The sequence below is a fragment of the Jaculus jaculus genome, chromosome 1 (assembly GCF_020740685.1).
Source record: "Jaculus jaculus isolate mJacJac1 chromosome 1, mJacJac1.mat.Y.cur, whole genome shotgun sequence".
NCBI classification, from domain to species: Eukaryota; Metazoa; Chordata; class Mammalia; order Rodentia; family Dipodidae; genus Jaculus; species Jaculus jaculus.
Window position 1 is genome coordinate 49,123,101 of NC_059102.1, and position 26,499 is coordinate 49,149,599.

The 26,499-nt window shown below is 38.9% G+C and overlaps 1 protein-coding gene across 4 annotated transcripts in view; it reads right to left on the reverse strand.

Annotated features, from left to right (window-relative positions):
* Positions 1 to 26,499, reverse strand: part of A1cf (APOBEC1 complementation factor) — a 77,885-nt gene that overhangs the window by 16,433 nt on the left and 34,953 nt on the right. For all 4 annotated transcript variants that reach the window (XM_004653192.2, XM_004653191.2, XM_045161398.1 and 1 more), the window contains 5 exons: positions 18,413 to 18,547; positions 16,303 to 16,433; positions 10,707 to 10,945; positions 4,350 to 4,514; positions 368 to 465 (listed from right to left, as the gene is read on the reverse strand). In XM_004653192.2, coding sequence (XP_004653249.1) covers positions 368 to 465; positions 4,350 to 4,514; positions 10,707 to 10,945; positions 16,303 to 16,433; positions 18,413 to 18,547 — 768 coding nt within the window. The remainder of the gene's footprint in view (positions 1 to 367; positions 466 to 4,349; positions 4,515 to 10,706; positions 10,946 to 16,302; positions 16,434 to 18,412; positions 18,548 to 26,499) is intronic.

Consider the following 26,499-nt stretch of genomic DNA (forward strand, 5'->3'; position numbering starts at 1 on the left):
TTACATCTTTTCTGACAACTGACCCTTAAAATACTATATTCAAAGTATAGTAAGGAGAGAAAATTGGAATTTGGAAAACCACCTTGAAATAATATACTTTAATTCCCTTTTCCTAAGAAAATTGAGGCCCAGTGACTTGTCCAAATCAGAAAAAAATTAGAAGTCAGGTTGGATACATTATCCACTCCTCTGTTCTCCTTTGTACTCTGTACCATTTCCTTTTTAATCAACTTAAAAGGACTGCAGCAGACATCAGAGATGGAAATCTGGGGGTGAGATGGATGCAAGAGATTCCTGTCATGTGAATAGAACGTCCATAATACACTTGCATGGACTCTGTCCATATCTCCTCTCTCTCCTACATTACCTTCCCGTTTAAAGCCTTCATAGCTTCAACTGCATCTTCTCGGTTACTGAAATGCACAAAAGCATAGTCTCGAATTTTCTTCACCCTTTCCACGGCACCTGCAGAAAAAGTAGAGTGGCAACCTTAGCAAACTCAACACAGCACTGACAACAGTGAAGTTAGCTTATAAGAGGGCAAGAATCTTGTTGAGGCTCTTGTCTGTCCAGGATTAAACTGCCATGTTTTCAGCAGAAGATTTTGTTTGAAATTTTTAAATAGTATCTACTGAATGATTTAGTATACCTAATTATAGATTTGTGCTCTTTTACTTCCTAGATTGTAAAGTCTTTAAGCAAAGGACTGTCACTTTGTATTTTATCAACATAAAAATAGCATCTTATATATAGTCAACATTATTTAATTGGTTTCAGCTGAATTACTGGTCATCTTGTACACATATATTTAGCTCACTACCTATTGATATTTTGTGCCTACTCTTCCCTGGAAACTACTCTCATTCTTTTGTATTATACAAAAGAATTTTTGAGTTGGAAAGACTTGGGCAATGAGTTACATTAACTTTTGTTAATTTTTACTTGGTTTATTTTTAGATAAATAGTAGGATGCTATGATTCTGACTAGGTAAGTAGGATTTATAGTCCATGCCACCTACAGTTAGAATCTAGGGGGGGGGGTGGAGAATGGATTTCAGAGACACTTCCCACTGCAAACAAACTCCAGGTGCATGTGCCACTTTTTGTATCTGGATTTATGTGGGTACTGTGGAATTGAACCCAGACTGGCAGACTTTGCAAGCAAGTGCCTTTAACTGCTCCACTCCTTAGCCTCTTCAATACTTTTTAAACTAAAAAGAGTTGCTTCTGGAAGAATATCTGAAATTTAAGACAATTTCCTTCCATGCTAACATATGTAAAGGTTGAAAAATATGAAGATATCTACTAATTCTACCTTGAAGAATGTTTTATACAGGTCTGTTTATGTATATGCACAGGGTTTCATATAAGAATATCAATTATATCACTGTAGAAACAGAAAAGTAAAACAACTTAATGTCCCCTAGGCTGAAACAGTCCAAGAGATTAATGTTTAGTTATGTGGAAGTATCAAAAACCTATTGTTTGCAGATGAGGGCTGGAGGGTTGGCTTGGCAGTTAAGGCGCTTGCCTGCGAAGCCTGAGGACCCATGTTCTACTCTCCAGATCCCACATTAGCCAGACACACAAATGTGAGGCAAGCGCAAGGCTGCACATGACCACTAGGTAGCACAAGCATCCGAAGTTTGATTGCAGTGGCTGAGGCCTTGGTGTGCCAATTCCCACCCCGTTAAAAAAGTTACAAGATGAAATATGAGCATTTATGTTTAAACAACCCAATGCATGTGTAAGCATATACAGAAACAAATGTAACAATATACAGATACAGATACCTGGAAACATGGAGAGTAAACTATTAATAAGGATACTTCAAGAATGAAATGTAGCATTTGGTGAGGGAGGGACAGAGAAAAGATTTAAAGATTTTCATATTTCAATTGTTGTATTTTTATAATTATTCAGCTAGTTTAGTTGTTTGCATAAAAATCCACAATGCAACCTATCTTGTTTTTATGTACTGCTATGCATGTGGATGGTAGCATGTAAAGTTATATATCAAGCGGCTTAAGTGTTATCTTTAAAAAAATATAACGTTTTAAAAATTGAGAAAAAATAAAATAAGATTTAAAAAAGAAAAAAGTATAAAGTTTCTCACTCAATTTTCAAAATAAGTCTATTTTTGTGGTTGAAGGTAAGATGGAAATTTGCCTAACCATCAGTTGAGTATGCCCATTATAATATTGAGTTTATGGTGACTTGCATGTCTCCTGAGAGGCCAGGTTTTCTTTACTTGCTCTTCATTCCCAGATGCAACTTGAGATGAGACATTATGCCAGGAAAGAATAAGACTAGAAGAAAGTTCTCTCCTTATTACAGTTGAGTTATCTTCTCAGATCCAAGGTCACAAAGATCACTGGAACTTCTTTTCTACTGAATGAATCACCCTCCCTTTGAAATAATGGTGAACCTGTCATCTCAGAGTAATTTAAAAGCATTGTAACAGTTCTATTTTCTCTCCCCTTCGTATTGAGCCCTTGATTTCTTATGACAGTAATTATGTAGAGAAAATTATCTAGCTAAACTGAGAAAATGGAATAGAGACATCTGAGCCCATGAATCATGGGGCATGTAATTACCTGAGCTTCAGGGTCAGGTGTAGTGATGACTGTGACCCTCTATGGCTTGTTTTGGTAACTGAGAGGTAGGAAGTAAGCCTGGATGGCCTCCATTATTGCAGCCCCCTCACCTCTCTGGTCTGATAGCTCCCCAAGATCACGATTGTTTCAGTAATACCAGCTCTTTCCCATTGCCATGGACACAATAAACACAGTGGAAGCAGGGAGAACTGTCAGAGAATTCACACTTCACTCCTGTCACTGGCATCAATTACATGGCTTCTCAAGTGAGAACAGATTTGTGTGTTCTACAATTTTGCTTGCTGATATTTAAAACATTGGGTGTTTTTGAGTGAAGACCTGTAGGCAAGTTATACTTAACTTTTATGACCCTCTGGTTTTCTTATCTAGAAAATAATGAGGGTAGTAAAGTGAACTACATCAGATGAATAAGTAGCATGTGATGTGAAAGTGTCCACTCTAACAATATGTACTGAAGCTGTATGTTATTTTCAGTTTCTGTACTGGACTTGGACTCACAGGTATTGGATGGAGTCATGCCATAATAATAAATGCCAGTGAAGGCAGAGTTCCTGAGGCTGAAGGAAGACACATGCTTGGAGGAATCTTTAAAAAATCTTTAAAAAGAGAAAAACAATCTCCTTACCAGTTACCTTTAGAGTGAACCATAAGCTTATCATTGTGTTATAATAATGCTTCCACCTAGGATGGGAAACAGGCAGCAGGAGGAAGTAATATTCTCAGTTGACAGCACATGATAGCACTTTGGCCCACACTTGTCCGGGTCTCAGAGAGCTTGCCAGTAGTCCAAGAAGTTTTCAGTCATGAGATGATGTTACTATGATAAATGCAGACTGGTGTTTCTCAGAGTATGTTCCTGAACACACTAATTCCACACGAAGATCTTTCATTAAAAAGGGATTCATGTTATAAAATTTTTTTAGAAATGAGGCATCTTCTTGGAGACTTTCAAAGATTTCTAGACAACCAACAACTCTAAATCCCATAATAATTCTTTGAAGAATTGATAGTTACAAACATATGTGACTAGGACACACACTTCTCTATGGATGGCTTATAGAATTGATGTCTTGAATTACTTTGGGGAAATGCTGATTTTGACATTGGTTTGTGGCACACTTTACCTGTGGTCGTGTTCTCTTTCTCATATTGAGAAGAAATAGGTGTACAACGTACTGGTTTTATTGGCAAGATGAGCAGCAACTAATTCTTTCCTTATACCTTCACTTTACTCTTCACCCTTTCTCTTTACACAAATGATTTCCCATGATCATCACCTCTTTTCTTATATACCTAAAGTCACAAGTATATTCCATTATGTTTGTGGGCTCCCTTCTCAAGGCACAAATAGAGCTGTCTGGAGGTACTTTGGGGTATGTCTTGGAGGCTGCTACTGAAGTATATTAGAAAGGGGCTTTGGACACTGCTGAGTATCCTGCCATCAGTTGGACAGATGCCTAATACAAAGGATTATCTGTTCTAAAATGTCAACAGCAATGAGGTACAGAAAGCCTGCATTAGACCTATTGGGTAAGGGCCATGCATTCACTAACATACAGACTGAGTGTCTGAGAACTGAAGAAATAATAAGAGGAAAAAGAAATTCATAGAATTTATAGTTTAATGAAGGAAATGTATTTACATTAAATAATTATACTGGTGCATATAAGACAATGTGCACAAGTGCTTTTAAAGTATGTTTTCAAAAGTAGTCCTATAAGTATGACCTACCTGGTTTAATATTATTGAATTCCTTTTCAATCATCTCTTCTGAGGTAGAAAGCATAAGATTCCTTACATAGAGTATTTTCACTGAAGACATTGTATCTTCATCAACTTCTACTTCTGGCTCTGCCCAGTCCACTGCAATAGGATGTCCCCACAACTGAATTCTTCCTGTTGACAACGATCACAAGAATGATTAATTATTTAGATATCAGGACATCATCTCAGCTCATGCTGATGGTCTTTTAAATCGAACTGACCCTGAAGGTCTTGAGTGACTAAGACCACTAAAAGACGTTATTGATTTCAAGACATTCAAATAAATATGAGTTTGCTTAGAGGGAGTTCTGTGTGACTAGTGGCATATTGTGATGACTGAGTAAGAAGACAAGTAGGATGTGGTTTGAAATGGGAAGGAATGGAGGAAGCAGGGAGTACATTTGGCTCTTAGAACAGATCTGAACAGTGGGAAGGTAGTTGTGCAGTTAAGACAGCCAAAGAGGAGAAAGACTTGGAGTGGATAAAAGGCTCAGACACAGAGTCCCACTGCATTAAACATTAAGAAGGCCACTAGGACATGCCTGATACTGTTGAGCTCTGTTGTATTAATCACACACCATCACTGAGTACATAAAATGGCACCTGGGCAATGGTGGGTAGAATCTCGGGTATTCTTCATTTACTCTGTTTCTCAACTTGGTCAAATTTCAGACCTTTCTTTCCTCATTTTCTGTTATAACATGGGAAACTTGAGAATTTGGAGAAGGAACATTTTCAAAAACACTAATCAGGACACAGATGAAGAGTAATGGAAAAGCAGTGATAAGAAATTTAACTTAACCCTGTACAGAACATATATATTATTGCTTCCAAGGCTCATTAAACATTGTAGAAGAGGGGATAGAAAGACTGTAAAAGCTGGAGGGTGGGTAGGAATGCTGTAAAACTCTGTCATCTGAACATGACATGGTCATTGCACTCATAAACTTACCTCTGTGATTACCTACACAGGTTCTATACAGGATAGAGCCAGCCAACCTTCCATAATGGATGGGGGAGCGGCTCGTGGGGTCTTACACCTCTCTGAGCAATGGTAGCTAATACTTAGTGGGGAAGGAGAAGTCATTCTCTTTATTGTAAGTGGTGGGAAGAATAAGGGGTTCAATGAGAACGGAATAAAAGAGTGTAATGAGGGATCTGAAAGATCCAAGTACAAAATATATGTATGAAACTGTCAAAGAACAAATAAATATAGAAATTTAATTCTTCCTAAAAGGATAGTTGTTATTCAAGATTATATATATTATTTTAGTTCTATGATTAGAGTTCCTTTAATTTGGGGATATTGCTTGGCTCAGGCAGTAACACACCCTTTTCTTAACATTGCACTTAAAGCAACCTGTTGACAGTCTGGGATGCTTGTCTATACTGGGCAGGACATTCACCCCACTCCACACAGTTACATAGGTTCCTCGTCTGATAATGGCCATTATTTTGATCAGTTTTTATTCAAGTTTGTTTTTATATATCAGGTATTAGAATAGTAGCCTAGACTGATTTGGGGTGTATGCTTAATAAGGCAAATTGTCCTCTAAGTGAACTTTTAGGAAGAATCTCCTCTTTATCATTTTATGCCTATTCTTAACTGGGTATACATGTGATTAAAATCAGATGTGCCATGGGATAGGGCATGCATAGCAGAGAAAGGGTTATGTACCTCAGGTCTGTCTGTCATCTGAACAGAGAACTACACAAACTACACCCCTTGACAACTGGCCCCTCTTTTTTGTGGAATTCTTTAAAAACAAACAAACAAAGAAACAACAACAGCAGCAACAACAACAACAAAAATCCTGTCAATATCTGGAGCCCTTGAATACTTTTCCACTCAAGTGGCCTGCTGCCCTCTTGGCAGTGTATACAAAACTGCACTATGCCTTTATTCTTAATGAAGTTTTTTGCTCTTTTTCTTTTTGCATGTGTCTTTTCCAATTCTTTGAATAAGGCACCAAGAACTCGGAAACTCCCACATAGAGACCACCAGTAACAGAATAGTTATTGTCAAAAATACGAAAGATAAGGCTGGAGAGATGACTTAGCAGTTTAGGCACTTGTCTGCAAGGCCAAAGGACCCAGATTTGACTCCCCAGGACCCAGGGTCCACACATCTGGAGTTCATTTGCAGTAGCTGGAGGCCCTGGCACACCCATTCTCTCTCTTCCTCTCTCCCTCTCTCTCTCTCCTTGCCTATTTCTGTATCTCTCTCTCTCAAATAAATAAATAACAATAAAATATTTAAAAAAATACACAAGATAAGTCCTGGTGGGGACGTAGAACTAAGAAATGCTTGTTAACAGTTGGCAAGTGTGCAAATGGTACATCCATTATGGAAGACAGCATTGAGGTGCCTCAAAAAAAAAATGAAAATAGAACTGTCATAAGATCTAGCTGTCCCACCGTGAAGATGTCAAAGACACACACAGGCTTTCACGTTCTTTGAAGCATTAGTCATAGTAGCAAAGATAAGGAATAAAATTAAGTCTTCATTTTTAGATAAATGAGTGAAGAATTTCTAACCCTTGTGAGCCAGGTGACATCATTCTGGTAGCTTGAACTCAGCCACACTGGAAGTGTTAAAGACCATAAAAATAGGCAAGTGCTACAAATCAGGACTATTGCTATCCCCCCCACCAGGAGCTGGCTACTGATGTACCAGCTCATTGCTGAAACTGGGACTGTCCCTTCTCATATAGCTGCAAATGATCTGGGCCTCAGGATTAAAAAAAATCCCTCAGCCAATATTAACAGAAGTGAGAGGAGACATGGGCGGCACTGACACAAACATCCCTGTGACTTCCTCAGAGGGAGGCAATGTGGCAGAGTGATTGCAGAGCAAGGGCTTTGAATCAGACGAGTTTAAATGCTGGAACAGTGAGTGATCTTGTCTAGAAAGCACATTTTCCTTTTATTTATTTATTTACTTGTTTTAGCTTTTTAATTGTATTTATTTATTTGCAATCAGAGAGAGAGAGAGAGAGAGAGAGAGAGGGAGAGGGAGAGAGAGAGAAGGAGGGAGGAAGGGAGGGAGGGAGGGAGAGAGGGAGAGAGAATGGGCATGCCAGGGCCTCTAGCCATTGCAAATGAACTCCAGATGCATGTGCCCCTTTTGCATCTAGCTTACATGGATCCTGGGGAATTGAACCTGGGTCCTTTGACTTTGAAGACAAACGCCTTAACTGCTAAGCCATTTCTCCAGCCCTAAAGAATATTTTCCTAAGTATCATTTCCTCAGGAGCAAACTGACTAATACAAGTATCTTAAATTTTTTTTTTGGTTTTGTTTTTTGAAGTAGGATCTTGCTCTAGCCCAGGCTGACCTGGAATACACTATGTAGTCTCAAGTTGGCCTTGAACTCACAATGATCCTTCTACTTTTGCCTCCAGACTCCTGGGACTAAAGGCGTGTGCCATCAAACAAAAGATGATACTGTAGATAAAGGACTTTTTGTGTGTTTTTATGTGTGTGTGTTTGTGTGTGTGCAGGTGCATGTGAGTGTTCATGAATATGTGATATTTTTCAAAAATGCCATCTACCTTTTATTTATTTATTTATTTATTTTTTGAGATGGGTTCTCTCCTTGGCCTGTGACTAGACAATTAGGCTAGACTGCTGGCTCCAGAGAGCTGCCTGTCTCCACAGCCTCACAGCTGAGATAACAAGCATGTGTCACTATATCTGGCTTTTGCTTTCTATGTGAGCTTTGGGCCTCAAACTAATGTTCTCCTGCAAGAACTTCACTGTCTGAACTATCTGGTCTGCCCCGGAATCTGGACTCTTTGAGCACAATGGTTAGGTATTATTTTAGAATCTCCCTTGCTGTTCATTTCATGCTATATAAATGTTCAGTAAGTTTTGGCCCACTCATTTGTTCCTTAGGTGTTCTTATTGGGCCATAGACTATGGCTGCATAGTAGAACCATCTGGAATAGTAAAAACACTAGTGCTTCACCTGTACGCCACAGAAAAGCAGATGGATTAAATCAGGCTGACGTGGATTCTGGTATCATTTGGAAGCATTGCTTGGCCATTCTAGTATGCAGCACAAGATGGGCAGATTTTGATCACAGGTTCTTAAATGTGCTGTTGCAGACAAGTAGCATCCTGACAAGTTGGAAATGCATATTATTCAGTCATACAACAGGCCCGTGGAATTAGCAGTTCTGGTGGTGGCCCCGCCAGGTGACTGATGACTCCTGAAACTGAGACTCATTGCTGGACTTTGCCTTTTGGAGCAACTTTAGAATGCCCTGGCCTCTGAGTTGGATAACTCATCTTTGTCTCACATTCTGCTCAACAATGACAAGGGTTTTTCATGAGGGAACTGCCACTGTTAAGAGAGGAAGCAAGTGGCTTGGTGATAATGAAAGCATATTAGATTATAATTTTCTCTGTGTGTTTAAGTCTGGGCCAATTAAGAAGAAAAACAAATCTCTGTGTGTGTGTTTTAATTTTAATTAAACATCTCTCATTTCTTTAAAATCAGGCTTTCTAGAAGGTTGTGAATTACTGAAATTTGTGGTTGAACCTGCAGTGGAGAAATGGGGAGAGTGATCTATGTGGGAAAAGACTTCATTCTGAGTCCCAGGCGAGGGGCAATAGTTTCTCTGCTGACTCACTCTTCATTGCCCCTTATCTCATCACTTAGCTGGTGAGGTTGTAGGACTCAAATTCAGCAGAATGAAACTAGTAAATGCCGACTTCAAGAGCCACAGCTAAGGGAGGACTACCTGCCTCACAATAAATATGGGCACAAGTGCATGGACTGAGGAAGCCTCCCTCTCCTGATGGATTCTGGACGGGAAATTCGTAAGCAAACTCAGGGCCTTTAGTAGACGCATAACAACTTAACTTGAGTGTCACTGAAACCTGACTCTGCCCCACTTTAGTGAGCTCAGCTAACACATAGACATGATGCTCTTTGGGCCAATGTTTTCCTGTCTCTGGAGAGCTGAAGAACCTTCACATCCCATGCACACAGTCTTTTACCGAAAACTGTCTTTCAATAGTCAGAGTCATGAGGGTAGAAGACTGGCATATATTTGTTTAGATGTCTGGAGAACAAGATAAACTTTTCAGTGGTGGAAATGTTGGTGTTCCCAAGTAGAAAAGAAACGAAGGGAATGGCATTAACAGACTAGAGTATCTACGAGTCTTCCATTCAGGTGAAGGAATGCTCCAACATTGGAAAAAGTATCCAGGTCCTTGGCCGATTCAACAATTTGTGGAGGCACCCAATCGGAGGCTATTTTCCAATTTCTGCAGATGTCTCTGCAAGGAGTTCAACCTTCAGTCTATAGAGCACATGTACTTTGGGTAGCTACAAATGTGGCCAACAAAATCGTAAATTGCATGGCTGTCATGTGAACTTTGCAGAAGACAGCACCATGTCATGAAGTCAGGAAAAATAAACACATGTACACTCTTATAACCGGCAGACCATGAGGTGGACACCCCCAACTGTGCTAAAACAACAACAAAAAACTCTTGTCTGTTTTGTTGTTAAGAATGTGCACAGGGCCGGGTACATAACTCAGTGGCACAGTGCTTTCTGAGATTGCCCAAGACCCCAAAACCAAAGCAAACAACAACAAACTGTAAAGACAATAAAAGTATGTTGCTTTTAATTTTGGTGTCCCATACTTCTAAGGAGAAAAAAAAAAAACAAAAACGATTCTAATGTGTCCAATCTATTATTTTAGATATTTTCTTGAGTTAATATTAACTCATCGGGGTACCTGGCTCTGTGCATGTCGCAGGGACTGTTTTGTAGTAAGCTGAGTTGCTTGCACAGTTTTCCTGAGCCCGTCTGATGCAGGCAGTGTTGTGGTGGTCCTTTAAACTCAGATAGGTGGTTAGTGCCAACCTGGGACCGGCCCTGTGGTTGGAACATCTAGCAAAGAGGTCTTTCAAAGAAGAGCTTTTATTTTTCTTCTAGCAAATTAGAAATTATTAGACCTCAAGGAATCAAAATGAAAGTATGTCGCTTGTCATAGAGATAGTGTTTATGCCTATCTATATTGAGTCATGGATATATGTCCTAGTTCTAGTTAGCACAAGAACACAATTCACATGCAGAAATAGCTGTGATGGGCACATTCTTCACTTTAAGGACGACTTACGTGTGCAATTGTCACAGCTTAAAGTTCTGGATTTTTCCAGAGCGTGTAAATTAAAGGCAACGCACAGACAAGGTGAGTTTCCAAACCTCCCCTGTGGGACCTTGAGGGGATTGATGGACTGTGAGAGAAAGAAGGCGGAGGATTGGGACTGCGGGCTCCGGGCGCCCGGCCGAGCGGGGCTGACCTGGCAGCAGCCGCCTCCGGGCCATGGCCGCGGCGCGGTGGCTCTCGTACTCCACGAAGGCGAAGCCGCGGTTCTTCGTTTTGTCTGCAGCGCTGGGGTAGACGATGACGTCCACAACTCCTTCGGTGACCTTTTTCATCTCCGATAAGATTTCTTCTCTCTTCTTGGTTTTGGGGATCCCCCCAACGAACAACCGGCAGTTGTCCACGCTGGCGCAGACCCCCAGGAGACGCCCGTTTCTGAGAAAAGAGCAATGTTCGGGGGTGAGCGCCCGCGAGGAACCGGCTGCGGCGGAGGTGGCTCGTGGTGCAACCCCAAACCTTCAACTTATAAATTAAAAAAAAAAAAACAAAAAAAAGTTACCCTTTCGATAGCTTGATTGTGAGGATCTCTCTCCAGGAGAAACTTTGTGGAAATAGCATCACATTACAATGGCAAAAGATTCGGACACTCCTAGAAGCCATTTGTGGACAGTGTGGTTGCTTTTGAGAGCAGAAAATATTTCAGTATGGGCTGGCTCCCTCTCTCTCTCTCTCCCTCTCTCTCTCTCTCTCTTTGTTTTCCTTTACAGTGCTGGTTGAACCCGCAGGCCTTGGACATGCCGGCAAACACTCTACCACTAAGTTACATCCCAGCTCGGGGATTCTTGAATTCTTCTTTTAAAACTTTAAAAAGTTTATTATTGACAATTTTATACCTGCATATAATATATTTTGATTATAATCACCCTCCATTGCCCTCTTTTTGTTCCCACCCTCTCCCATTTATTTTACTTTTCTTTTTTAAAAAATTTTGTTCATTTTTTATTTATTCATTTGAGAGCGACAGAGAGAGAAAGAGGTGGAGAGAGAGAGAGAGAGATGGGCGCACCAGGGCTTCCAGCCACTGCAAACAAACTCCAGACGCCTGCGCCCCCTTGTGCATCTGGCTCAGGTGCGTTCTGGGGAATCGATTCTCGAATTGGGGTCCTTAGGCTTCCCAGGCAAGCGTTTAACTGCTAAGCCATCTCTCCAGCCCTATTTTTCTTTTCAATTAGTGGACTCTACATTATTACGTGAAAAAAATAATGGGAGCTAAGTTGTCCCTGCTGTCTTTAGATGTGTGTTCACCAGCCACACATCCTCACCAGTTCCTGGTGCTCCTGTGTAGTAAGGAGGCCTGACCTACTGTTCCCTGCTCCTTATGTCACCTATCTGGCTTGCAACTCCACCCCACTCTGGGCATGACTATGCTATTCCCTTGTGCTGTGAGACATTTCTACTTCTATCTTACTTGGCCTATGCAAAGGAGTCTGTGCAGTGGTCAAAATAGGTGTCCTTTCCATTTTACACGTGAAGATCTTGAGTCCCTTAAGGAATCAAGTGAGGTGGTTTGTCATTTTACAGATTCTAAGGGATGCCGCTGACTCTGCCACTGCCGCCCCGGTTTGCCCCACTGTGCATAGAGGCTCATCAGCAGGGTGAGGCGCGCCTTCCCCGTTGGACGAGGACACGCTGAGCACACTCACCAACAGGGGTCACAGGGCTGAGTGTGTATACACATTGACTAAATAACACCCCTTCTGAAAATGTACCCTAGTAACCAGTGATGAGCACCAGCTTATAACTATAAAGATAATTATTATTATTATTTTATGACACAGGGAATCGGCATTCCAGGGCCTTAGCCACTGCAGTCCAACTTCAGACAATGTGCCCCCTTGTACACGTGTGCCACTTTGTGCACATGTGTCACCTTATGCATCTGGCTTATGTGGGTTCTGGGGAATTGAACCTGGGTCTTTAGGCTTCAGAGACAAGCGCCTTAACCACTAAGCCATCTCTCCAGCTCTGATAACTGTAATTTTTAAAACATCATCCAAAACGAACGAGGGTAATGCATCTCCATGTGAAGCTATTGGCTTTGTGATTGGACACTGCCTCATTGTCTTATTATCCTCGGCTCTTGATCATCAAGTACCTATGATCATGTGTCACATCATCCAAAATTCCCTCTGCCCCCACTTTCTAAATGTCCCATAGGGAAGACAATACTTTTTTTTTTCTGGTTAATAATCTCAAAAGATGTGCTTTCATGCCATAATTTTCTCTAGTAATAGGAATGTAAAAGAATATTCCTTGGCTTAAAAGCTATAGCATGCATGGGCTGGGGTGGTGGCTCAATGAGAAGAGCCCTTACTGTGCACATGTAAGTGTCTGAGTTTGAATCTCCAGTACCCACATAAAGGTGGATGCAGGAGTGCAAGTGTTTGTAATCCCAAGGTGCTTATTGTGAGATGGGACACAGAGACAGGAGAATGCCCCCAGAGGCTTACATGCTAGCTAACCTAGAAAATGCAGTGGTGAAAATGAAAGACCCTGTCACAAAAAAAAGGAGAAAGTGAGGACTGAAAGTAGAAATTGAGCTCTGCTCTCCAAATGTGTGCATAACACATACAGATCTGTGCGCACACACACCCACGCATGCACACACACACACACACACACACACACCAGTGAAAATTCCAGCACACAATGTGCTGCTCAATTGTTCTAAAAATTCTAAAATAAGTATATAATAATCTATTTTGATAGAAACTGTATGGAAAATTCAGGAAGACAATGAAATGTCATCATAGTACATATGTTTAGGAACCTTAGTTATGGAAGAATGGTTTTAACGTTTATTTCTTTATGATGTCTTCCATGTGTTGAGTATTGGACAAGTGGCTTTTAGAAACACAGACTTATTAAAAACAGACAACCAAAGCTGCTTATTTGTCATGGATAAAGGCTTTCACCCAGGAGAGTGGGAGGTTGATCTGATGTGGTTGAGACTGGGGTCCTTGGCCATGTGTCAGGTATTCTGGTGAGCCTTGGGGCACTGCCTGGCATCTCCTAGGCTTTGCCTGACCCATGACACACCCATATCCCCCTGGTCATCACTGCCCAAGAAGTATGGTTCTTAGGGAAGAAATGGCTGATAGAGAGATTTTCAAATATATATGTATGTGTATATATGTGTATAAATTTTATGTTAATAAGACTATAAACCATTCTCTTATAACATGTTTCTTTAGAAATTACATTGTATTTGAAACTTATGGGGTTGGGCTGGTATCAGCTTTCAGCAGCAAAAGTGTAGAGTGTCTGTTTTCTCCTTTTAAATGTGTGTGGGTTGACAATACTCTTTCCCAGAAGTATCTGGAGACAACGACCTGTCTCTCGTAAGCTGAAGGCATGACTGTAATGTCTCCAGAAGCCAGACATTTAGAGGATGCTCAGTGAATATTTGATGTGGAGGAAGATGATGTGATAACTGTGGGTCTTTTCTGGATAAGAGCCTTATTCATCCCCCTGGGAAGTGGTGGCTGACAGCAAGTTGAAGGCTACAGTTTCCTCTGTAAGCACAGCTTTCTCTCAGGCAGGACTGACCTGGGCAGCATAGAAGCTGTCAGGTTGGTCTCTGTTTACCAGTTCATATTCCATGCTTTCTACCTTCTGCTTTGTGAAGCACCTTGCTCTGACTTCCAACTGGAGTTTTGCCTAATAATCTTGGCCACATGTCTTTCAAAATTTGTTGTCCTCTTTCTCCTCTCCTTTTCTTCCACCTCCTTCACCACCATCATAATTACTAGCAAACTTACAGAGCAGCTAATATTATCAAGTGGAGAGATTTAACACACCATAAGCAGGCATTTAAAAAATATTTTCTGTAGATAATACACTGAAACTTACTGGTGATTCGGTTATAAGTGGCCATTAAGACATTGTATTTCTTTTCATATCCTACCTATTTTCCAAAGTACTGGTAGGCTCCAAGTAGGTAACTATGTAAAGAATTGATACAAAAATCTGTCTGTTGCCTACATAGCCAATTCCACATACATTTCAACTCAAAAGACATTTCTGGGATAACTTTCATTGTTAGTGTATGTCCAGATTTCATGGACTATAAAGGAATTTCCCATTCCTTTCAATTTATTTCAATCAGACAAATTCCAATTTCTGATATTAAAAAGTGATGTGAAATTATAACTTTATGTGGTTCTTTCCCAAGCACTTCACTTCCTTTCAGGTGACTCAGGACTTCTTCTTCTTCTTTTTTTTTTTTTTTTTTTAGAGACAGAGAGATACAGAGAAAGAGAAAGAATTGGTGAGCCAAGGCCTTAGTCACTGACATCGAATTCCAGACACTTGTGCCACCTAGTGGGCATGTGTGACATTGCCCTTGCCTCACCGTTATGCATCTGGCTTACATGGGATCTGGAGAGTCAAACATGGGTCCTTCCTTAGGCTTTACAGGCAAGTGCCTTAATCACTAAGCCATCTCTCCAGCCCAGGACACTTCTTAAAAAGAGATTTGTGATAGATTTTTATCCAAGTGAAGTTTTCAGAATTCAGATCATTTTATAAAAGCCATTATTGGTTCCCAAGGATCAGCTATATCTTGGAGGTCTCCTGTGATCCCATGGCTTTAAGTACTATCTATATTTGGTGGACTCCTAACTTATGCTTTAACTGTAACTTCTTTCCTGACTCTCATGAGGACAGTCACCCCCATATCTCCTCTGGAATGTCTGATGTACATCTTACATATCAAATGTATCAAACAGCCCCTCGTGTTTTCTGTGTCCCTAGCCTTTCTGTCTCAATATCACTCCCAATACCACAGATACTTCAAATAAAATCTTAGCTATTCCCCACACATTCTGAGTGCATACACACTTCAAGTCCAATATTTAGTACTTGTGTCCCTCCCTTCAGCTTGTACCATATGTCCAGTTGACCCTTTTAGTCACCATTATTCTTGTCTAGATATATACTATGCAGCAGGCATCTACATAGCTTCCCTCTTTCTAACCTCACCTTGCAACAGCCCATTGTCTATCTAAAAGCCAGAGGCATAATTTAAAGCACACAGATTTAATTAACATCTATCTCCAATTTCCCACTTTTAGTTTTCTTTTAGCTTCTTCATCATGGAGCACAAGGTTCTCCATCTGTATTGTTTTCAGCTTTCTGTTCAAGCCTTACTCTTGTCTGGCTACATAGACTTTCTTCCTATGTTCAAACTTACTATTATTTTGGAAACTTGGCACTTGCTATTGCTTTTATTTTGAAACAATCTTGTCCTGGTTCTCACCGTCTTGGCTGAATTGTTGATTCAAGTCTCACATCAAATGTCACTTTCTCAAAGAATATTTTCTTTAAAATACCAAATTAAAATAACAGTCTCCTGAATCAACTTTATTTAATCCCTGGTTTTATGCTTTCATGTAATCTAATAGACCTAACTATATTTATTTTCCATGAGAATGAGAGACTATACCTTTATATGTTCCCAATATTTTGAACCATCTCTGGTGTAAATCCATAAGAAATGGGTAAATTAATGAATTTTGTTTCATTGATCATTTCACATTGCTTGCTTTGACACATCACAGAAAGATGTGATTAAATAAATATTTAGCCAGATTCATTTTCACCAAGAAAATATCTATCATATTATTTTTACTTTGGCTATTTTGTGCATATACTATATTAGAGAAATTATAGAAGAACAGATACAAGCCCATTTTCTGATTCAATTTTAATCTAGAAAATAAGGATCTTACCTGATTTCATAGTTATTAAGTTGTTTGATTGCATTCTTGGCTTCCAGCTTATTTGAAAATGTTACAAATGCATATCCTCTGTTGTTGCCATTAAAATCCATCATCATTCTCATTTCATAAATTTTACCAATCTATAAATAATCAAATCAGAAAATTCATATTTATGCATTTGTATTTCTAAAAGAGCACACACACACAGGCACACACAGTATTTCTCATTCTGCCATCTGCCATGTTTGGCATTTGTGTCCATGTGGAATTGTTAACATATTTTTACGTTGGGTTCAGATTAATTATTTGACCCATGGGAAAAGTCAAGTTAAATAAAGAAAATATATACAAGTGGCATTTTAGCCTGAGTTTATAGAATGCTGTCTTGGCAGAGCAAATGACCTTTAGTCATACAATCATCTGGAGATTTATGTCATGTTTTGGGAACCTTAAACTAATTTGTCATTAGAAGCATAATTTTTTTTACTAGATTTGTACATGCCTTCTAAATTTGCTTCTAATGTCTCCATGGTTTGACCTTTTCTTGGTTATACTCTATCACTTATGTTAAAAACAGAAGAATAGGAAGGCTCATTTGGAGCTGTTAAACCAGCTTCTTGGCTCCCACAATGTTAGCACAAACAGGTGTGCCTCACAGGTGATCTGGGGAAAGCGCTTATTTTGCCAGTTTTTAGACTGGGGTGAATGCTAGTTTTGATACAGTTGACACTGGGTTAGGACCTCATAGCAAAAGAGTACTTAGTACTTGCCTCTCCCTCTCCTAGCTATTGGTCTTCTTATTACCTATATTTTACTCCCTCTGGCACCCCAACTATCTCTGGTAATGCAGCATCAACAGTCTATGGTGGTTGGAAGAAGGGTCACCCAAGTAGATAGGATGCACATGTGTAGGGAGAGAGAGAGCCATTAAGCCGACACTATCACCTGAGTGCTCAGCCACACCCTGCCACCACTCCAAAGGGTTAATTGATGGACACCTGCTTCTTCTTGGTTTATTGACAAGTCAGATAATGTATCTGTTTTAGGTGTCTCATGATGCTTATAAGATATAAAACTTAAGATATAAAACTTTTATAGGACCTGTTCTCTGTAGTTAGTACATATTCTAAGTGGCATTATATGTATAAAAAAAGGTTTGGTTCTGCATCAAAGGCAGAGTCACAAATGCCTCCATACGTATACAATTGATTTTGTCATGTAGGGAAAAAGCCAAACTATCATATTTAGTAAATTTTCCAAAAATGTGATTGAAGTAAAAGGCCACCTAGTAAATTATTAGAAATAAATGTTAACTTCGTATTCTCATTATAATTTTGAATTTAGCAGCAAAATATCATTTGAAATTAAAGCTAAGAAAAATTTTTCTTAGTTATTTTATACTGACATTGTAATACTATGCACTTAATTTTATTGATGCATTAAGGTAGACAGTAAGTTGGGCTTGCAGAAGAAGACTTTATTTTGAATCTCTCTCTATCTCTCTCTCAATATATATGTATACATATATGTATATGTATATGTATATGCATATCTATATATATCTATCTATCTCTATCTCTATCTCTATCTATACCTATATCTATCTATCTCTATCTCTATCTCTATATCTATATCATCTATATCTATACCTATACCTATACCTATACCTATACCTATACCTATATCTATATCTATATCTATATCTACTCATATTTTGGGCCATGACAAACATATACAATTGTTAGAGTGAGAATGCTGTACTTTAAAAACATCACATTAAAATGTCAAGTTGGAGCGATTGCTATAGTGTTATTTAGATGGTGAGACACATTGAATTTTCAGTGAGTCAGCTATGCCAATAGAGAGATTGAGGGGAATGAGGTACAAGCTTGAGATTCTTCAGTAGGTATAGATCAAGTTGTCACTAATAGGACAAAGAGCTGAGTGAAGGCAGTGTAATATAGGGATAGCCACTAATGGCGAGGGAGACATTAACTTTCTTTATAGTTTAGGCAGTTGGAGCCCATTCTTTGCTGACCAAGAAGGACAAGAATGAAAAGTGAGAATATTTTTTTTTCCTTGAAAGATAAGAAAAATGATATGTTACATTCTAACTTACTTTTTCGCATAATGGTATAAGTTCATCCTCAAAAAGGTCTCGGGGAAGTTTTCCAATGAAAATTTCACAGCCCCTTTCTGGGGGTGCAGCATCCCAACCTGGTGGAGGACCACCATATTTCCTTTGTCCATTTTCCTACAAGTTCAAAGTGGGGTGTATGAGGAGGAGGAGAAAACAATGAAATCTTTAGCTTGATTTCCTTAATTATTTTTAAAGTAATTTGGCAACAATAGCTTTATTAAGAAATAAATTTATTATTGACAAGTAATACATTGACTAATTAGAAGATAAAAGTTAAAGTTGCTTATGTGAATATGACAGTTTGATGCTTTAAAAACTGGTTCAAGACAAACTTGGTAAAACATGTAAAATGCTAAACAAATAGAAGAAGTTTTTTTTGGAAATGCTATTTTATTTTGGTAGAAACTTAACATGAGATCTGCCTCCTTAACACTCTTTCTATTATATAAACTCACCAAAGTGTGATCTTTGGATGATCTTTCTAAGGTAGAAACCTGGGACTCTCATTTACTTCAGGGCTATGTGGTTTTGTGGCAAAAGTCTCTGAACTGGAGTACTCAATGCATTATTCACTAACTCTGGAACCTTAGGCAAATGACTTAGCTCCTCAAAGCTCACTGGTCTAGAAGGTAATGTCAGCCTTTGTTTAGAGGAAGAGATGTATCAAATGTGTACAGCCCAGGCCTCTGACCAGTATTCTGCTGTTATCAATTCCTTCCTTCCTTCCCTCGATTTCAGTCGTTTCACAAGTCAGACCAGGCAATATGGAGCTCTAAATTAAGACACATGAAGATTAAAATTTGGAGAAGTAAACTGGCTCATTCTGGGGATAGTCACTGAAGGACTTAAGCCTGCAAAGCTGAAAAGGTAGTAAGATGTGCTACCTAATGTTGAGTCTTTATGTGGGGAGCAGCGTTGTTCTCAGTACAAGCGGAACTAACCTCCATTTCTTTTTTCTTGTATAACAAACGTTGGAAAGGAACTGTCGTGATATTTTTCTGAGGTGTCAGTTATGTTCCCCTAAGAGCCAAAGACTGCAGTATGGTCAAATTCCCACTGCTGATCTGTAGCAGGTCATTGACTGGGGGAAGAGTTCTGTGTACTTTATCGCAGGGAGAGCTCTAGGCCATTACATTTTATTGTGCTTTTTTTGGGTTGTTGTTTGTGTTTTGGTTTTTGGTTTTTTGAGGTAGGGTCTCACTCTAGCCCAGGCTGACCTGGAATTCACTATGTAATCTTAGAGTGGCCTCGAATTCACAGCAATACACCTACCTCTGCCTCCCAAGTGCTGGGATTAAAGGCATGAGCCACCATTTAAAGACAAAGAAAGCAAATGGAACAGAATGTCAGCAGTTATTAGTAAATTTACAATTAATACCCGAGGAAATAGTATATTAAGTATGTCCCATCTATACATTTAAAACATATGCTTTTAGGCCAGGCATGGTAGCTGATGTGTAGCACTTGGGAGGCTGAGATAGGAGGATTGCTGTAAACTTAAGGACAGGCTGGGTTACAGATTGAGTTCCAGGTCAGCCTGAGCTAGAGTGAGACCATATCTCAAAACAAAAGAGATTCAAAAGAGAGATGTTTTAGTTATTTAGTGGCAGCTCTTTGTTATTTAAATATTTTTAACTTTTATTTATTTATTTGTTAGAGACAGAGAGGAGAGAGAGAAAGAGAGCAAGTGTGTGAGAATGAGCGTGCCAGGACCTCTAGCCACTGCAACAAACTCTAGACACATATACCTCCATGTACATCTGGTTTACGTGGGACCTGGAGAATTGAACTGGGGTCTTTAGGCTTCACAGACATGTGTCTTAACCACCATGCCATCTCTCCAGCCCTCTCCTTGTTATTTACAATAAAATTAAAAGGGCTAGAAAGATAGTTCAGCAGTTAAAGGTGCTTGCTGGCAAAGCCTGAAAGTCTGAGTTTGATTCCCCAATGCCCATGTAAAGCCAGATGCACAAAGTGACATACGCATCTGGCATTCATTTGCAATGGTAATAGGCTCTCGTGCACCCATACTCTCTTCTAACGAATAAATAAAACTATTTTTAAAATAAAAATAAGGGCTAGAAAGATGGCTTAGTGATTAAAGTGCTTGCCTGTGAAGCCTAAGGACCCAAGTTTGGTCCTCTGAACCTATATAAGCCAACTGCACAAGGTGATGGATGCTTACAAAGTCACACATGCACACATGGTGGCTCATGCGTCTGGAGTGCAATTGCAATGACTGGAAGCCCTGGTGCACCAATTTTCTCTCTCATCTCTCTCTCACAATAAAATAAAATAAGCCAAAATAAAATAAACTAAATCAATATTAAAATAAAATAACAGTTGCAATACATTTAAAAATACAATGAAAGTAAAATAAAGCAGCTAATAATATTACTGTCCAATTCTACCTATATCAATTTTAGTCTTTTTAATAATTTTAAGAATTTGCTCTAAGGCTTTTTGGATCACAGTATTTAAATGATGTCTGTGGTCAGGATCACTTCTCATTCTCAGTAATTTAAACAACACTGCTTTAGCTAATAAGAACAAAGAATGCTAGCGAGGGCTCTGTGCCTTGTATATTTTTGTCTTTAGGTAATAAGGCCAAAGAATGCTGGTGCGGGTTCTGTCTTTTGTCTTCACACAGCTGGATCTGCTGCATCTTACTGGATCTTTAAAGTTGCCTGAACCACAAAACTAGAGCGTGAGCCACGGGAGGTGAAAGAAGCTTCAAGGAAGGGATGCGGAGGACAGAACACACGTGACATTGAAACGGAAGGGGAATCCCAGGGGCAGGAGTGTACAAGGGGAGAGGGGCATGAGGAGAGGGAGGTAGAAGCAGGTGGGGGAGGGATACCACCCAAATTTAAGTTCTTATGAAAATACCACAAGAAGACCTATTATTTTGTATGCTAGTTAAAAGTTTAAAAAACTTTGCCTATAGAGTACTTAAAATATTTTTTCTTACCTTACATTCATAAAGGATCACCTAACCATGAAACTTTGGTACCACTAAAAAAAAAAATTCTAAAAATATAAATTTGACAGTCGCAGAGATAAAGTTTCCGTTTTCTCCCATGCTAACAAATACCTGAATATTGATTCTTACACGCCAGATAATACTCTCATCCTCACAAGAGCACAGGTTAGAGATCATCACTGCCTCAGCTGTGGAGGACACTGGGGTCAGGGCGTGGTCTGCTGAGGCCACATGGCTGTTAGGTGGAGAAGCCAGGATCTGAACCTGGGCAATGGGCCTGGGCTCGTTGGCTTCATCCCTCATGCTGCTGCTTGGATGTGGAAACCTGGCTACTCGCAGCAGTGAGATACATTGAAATGCTCAAAATATTCCTAATGTATAAAAATGTTTGTCCTGGCATAACTTAATTCCTCACTGAATGTAAAGTGTTTTCCAGTATCTAATCATTCTACTATGCTAACTGTTGAGGAGAACGTATCTCAGATCTATTGCTTACTGAAAGTTGTATTGCTAATGCTTATTTCCACCCCATCCCTGGGCTAATTATCCCCATTTGGAAGATACTGCTTCCTCTTATGTTCTTTTCTGTGCATTTTAGATATCTGTAATACTCAATAAATTATTATAACAGTGTAAGGTTGGCAATATTTTTGCCCTTCATGTTGAGGCAATCCAACTCCTATCCCATAATAGTAAAGTGCCGATTCCAGAATTTCCAATTTAACAAGCTTTATCTGATAGTTGGGAAATAAATAAGTAATGAACAGGTTAATCTGTTTTATTTTTATTTCAATTTTCTTGATTGTTATAATTTCTAAAAATTTTACCAACCAACTTTGCATATGTTATGGGTATATGAGATTCATTTGTGAGCCATTGATTAGGAAGCTTATTAATTGTGTTTCTGTGGTTTCTAAAAACATGAAAAATATTTCCCAATAATAGTATTGGAAATTTCACAGTCTGACCTGTTCAGAGATGTCCTGAAGCTCACACTGTGAGGAGGAATGGCCCTTAGAACCACCCTGTGGGCTTGGACTGCATCAGCGGTAGAAGTCCAGGTCAATTTAGGCAGCCACTGGACATTAGTCATGAGGTCAGAATAGTTGTTCATTACTCAGAAAAGACAGTGGGCTCTGGGTTGCTGGTATTTCAGGCCCTGTTTTTATAGTTGAGGGGTTTAAAATAGATGAATCCCAATTACAGCTATTCCTTTCCCTACTGGTTGATGTCCGCAGGGATCCAACCTCCCTAGCAACCCAAACATATTAATAGTTTAGATAAACAGACTAGAGATTTCTTTTATGAGAGGATGTTTATTAAACTCTGGAAACTTTTACTTTTCCAACTGGACTTGGAAACACTTTTTCCTCTCCAGTCATGTGTAAATAGATAGAAAGCCTTTAACAGTGTAATTAATTAAAAACTGTAGATTTGATTCTAACTATAAGTCCAGTGTCTTTATCTTAAGTGTTAGGTTCTGAATCTACCTACTGACTCAATTTGCATGTCAAGAGCATTTGGAAATTCCTCCAGTAACAGATATTCCACGTTCTACCTGATGGCACCATACATTATCTGTAATATATTCTTGATCTTGAAAAAGATGATACAACTTTCTTCAACAGATCATTCTGGATCATAATCCCTAGTACAAAGGTTAAAATGACCAAGTTTATTTTGGTCACAAGTACCTGAACTTATTTGGGGAAGCTGGGCAAACCATTTTCTCTTGAAGTATTTAAAAATGTCAGATTTTTACATTTCTGGCTTCTTTGCTGGTAGGATGGTCATGATTTTATAGTATAATAAGACTGAATTCTCATATGGAAGTTGCGGTAATGTCAACACATTTTAGCGTTGACCTATTTGTGATAATGAATATATTTTTATCAACCTAAGTCTGTGATGTCATGTGATTTGAGTTTCATTCCTGAAAACTTACTCTGGAACCTGGTTCTCAAAATCCAAGCTGTCCACGTCCTAATACATTTTTTTGTTTATTTTTATTTATTTATTTGAGAACAACAGTCAGAGAAAAAGGCAGAGAGAGAGAGAGGGAGAGAATGGGCGCACCAGGGCCTCCAGCCACTGTAAACAAACTCCAGATGCATGTGCCCTCTTGTGCATCTGGCTAACATGGGTCCTGGGAAATTGAGCCTCGAACCAGGGTCCTTAGGCTTCATAGGCAAGCGCTTAACCACTAAGTCATCTCTCCAGCCTGATCTAATACATTTGTACCAAGCTTTTTTTATTTAACTAGCCAGGATTATCTTCTGTTATTTTCACATTAAAATAACAGCAGCAAAAGCAACAGTATTAGAGTCAGACACTGTGCTAAGTGTTATACATGTAGTAACTTATATAATGTTCACCAATAGACTTATGAGTATAAAAAAATCCAAGCACAGAATGTGTCCAAATTCCTACAGCTAGTAAATAGCAGAGACAACAGTTAAATCCCAAGTCCATTCTTATAGTCTCGGCATTATTTTTCTTTTGGGTATTATGTTATTAAACCAATATATTCTTATGCGGAAACAAAATCCAAAGACATGACAAAAATTGTCTAAGGTTTTAATGGTTTAATTTTTTAATGGCAGAAAGCACTATGATGAAGCCCAGTGATTCTCAGTCAAGTGAATCTTATGACATTTATACTAACGAGAAGTTTTCCTTCCTTTGCTTCTCAGGTTAACCAGCCTTAAAATCCTATGTTCTGTTATGCCTGCTTTCTTTCTCATCATCACCAAAGTTGGAGACCAGGTGATTGTCTCCCCCTGCATGTGAGTCCATTCATGACCTGCGGGAATATTAACAATGAGATTTCATCTAGTCATCAGCAATTGCAATTTCATTAATGACTCTGGAGATTTTATATTTAAAAAAAAGACCCGCAATAATGTTTGTGATTCCCTCTATTCTTTCCCCCTCTCTAGGAGGGAAAAAATTACATACTTTCCTTAGCTAAACTGCTTTCAGATGCTTTCTTCCCCATTTTCCAATGGGTTAGGTTTGTACTTGTTTCTATTTCTGTTCTAAGAGTTGCTGGGAAGGTTATCCATCTGGGATTGCATTTCTAGCTTTCTTAAGCCTGTTGTGCTCAGAGTAGTGGTCTTGGGGTCAAGGTTCTCAGCATGATCTCAGAGTTGACACTTGTATATTGAGAACATCTGTCTGGATTGTGTCTGTTTTGATTCATGAGTCTATAACATATAATATCTTCCTCCAGCTATTGATTTGTGTGAGTGATTAAAATATTTACTAGACATTATTTGTATTACATTCCATCTATACTGCAGATCATTATATTATAGAGTTCAAGGCAAGTTTAGTAGGCTTTAAATAAGAACTTTTTTAGTTGTGACATTACATTTAATCGTATTACTAACTATTTTTGTTGCCAAAGGTCAACAGACAATGCTATGGGGAATACTGGTGGTTAATCCTGTATAAAGAAGGATTATGTTTTGTGCAATTTGTTAATTTTCACATCTTGCTATAATTAGTGAGTTCATTTTGACAAAATCTGCTTTTAGGCTGGGTTTTTTTTCTATGTGTAGTGTGTGTGTGTATGTATGTGTGTGCATGTGCGTGTAGGGGGAGCTGCAGATTTCATGAGCCATGGCTTTTCTCTGGTCTAAGAGGGCCTAAGACCACCTGAATTTGATTTCCCAGGACCCTGGTAACATAGCACATCTGTAACCCCACCTCCACAGCCCCTATTTTTAAATTTTATTATTTTTTTCAGTCTCACTGTGTATCTTAGGCTGGTTTCTAAATCATGATCTCCCCTGCCTCAGCCTCCTGGATGCAAGTATTACAGCTGTGCACTATTCTGGCTATACTAGATATTTTTGGGCAGCATAATTTACTTAACTTATGTACTTATTATATACTGTGAAAGTTGTTGCCATTAAGCGTTTTTATGATCCATACAAGGTATATGAAATATGTTAACTGTCATTTGCCTAGAATATAGACTAGTAGTTGTGCTATAAGAAAGAAAAACCAAGTTTTAAAAATTATAGCATCGTTTAATAATTTTCCTTTATCTTAAATTACTAAGGGAATAAATATCTCACTGTTTGAACTATTGAAAAGCAAAGCCTTTTAAAAATAACTTATGTTTTGGGCCTATAGAAATGGCTCAGCAATTAAGGTGCTTGCCTGTAAAGACAAATGACACAGGTTCAAATCCCCAGTACCCATATAAAGCAGATGCACAAAGTGGCACATGCATTTGGAGGTTGTTTGCTATGGCTGGAGGCCCTGGTGCACATATTTTTCTGTCTTTCCTTACTTTTTAAATTTATTTATTATTATTATTTTATTTTCTATGTATATATAGAGAGAGATGGAAAGAGAAAACTGTCACATCATGGTCTCAGTCACTGAAATTAAACTCCATATGCTTATGCCACTGAGTGGGCATGTGCGACCTTGCACTCACCTTGTAAGTCTGGCTTACATTGGACATGGAGAGTCAAACATGGGACCTCATGCTTTGCAGGCAAGTGCCTTAACCATTAAGCTATCTCAGCAGCTTTTACTTGGGTTTTATAAAGCTTTCTATATTGTAAATTTTTAGCCATATAGGGATACTAAATTCAAGAATAGTCAACATTAGAAAGTGTAAAACTGCTTTTGAGCATGTATATTTGTATATTAGAGGACAAGTAATGTGCCAGTGGCTTCTAAGACTTGATTTTACATTTTTCAGTGAGGCCATGATTTGCTGGGCTTTTCTCATCTATGGCTGTGAGCATGGGTCTTAACATACTGCTTCAATCCACAGAAGCCTCTAACATTTATGTAAGAAATAGGATTTGGTTGACACATTCACATGTTTTGGGTTTTTACATGGAATTTAGGTTCCAGTTTCTTTTTACCTATGAGTCATGACCCTGTATGTAGTTGTGAAACTGAAGGTAGAGTTGTGACAAATCTGGCAACACAAATGGTTTCTGAATACCCAATAACCCAAAACTGATATAAACACAAATGCATAATGAACTTAAGGTGCTTCTTTGTTAGGCGTGTACTTTGAACTGTTCATGCCTCTTTGCCACATAATGGCAAT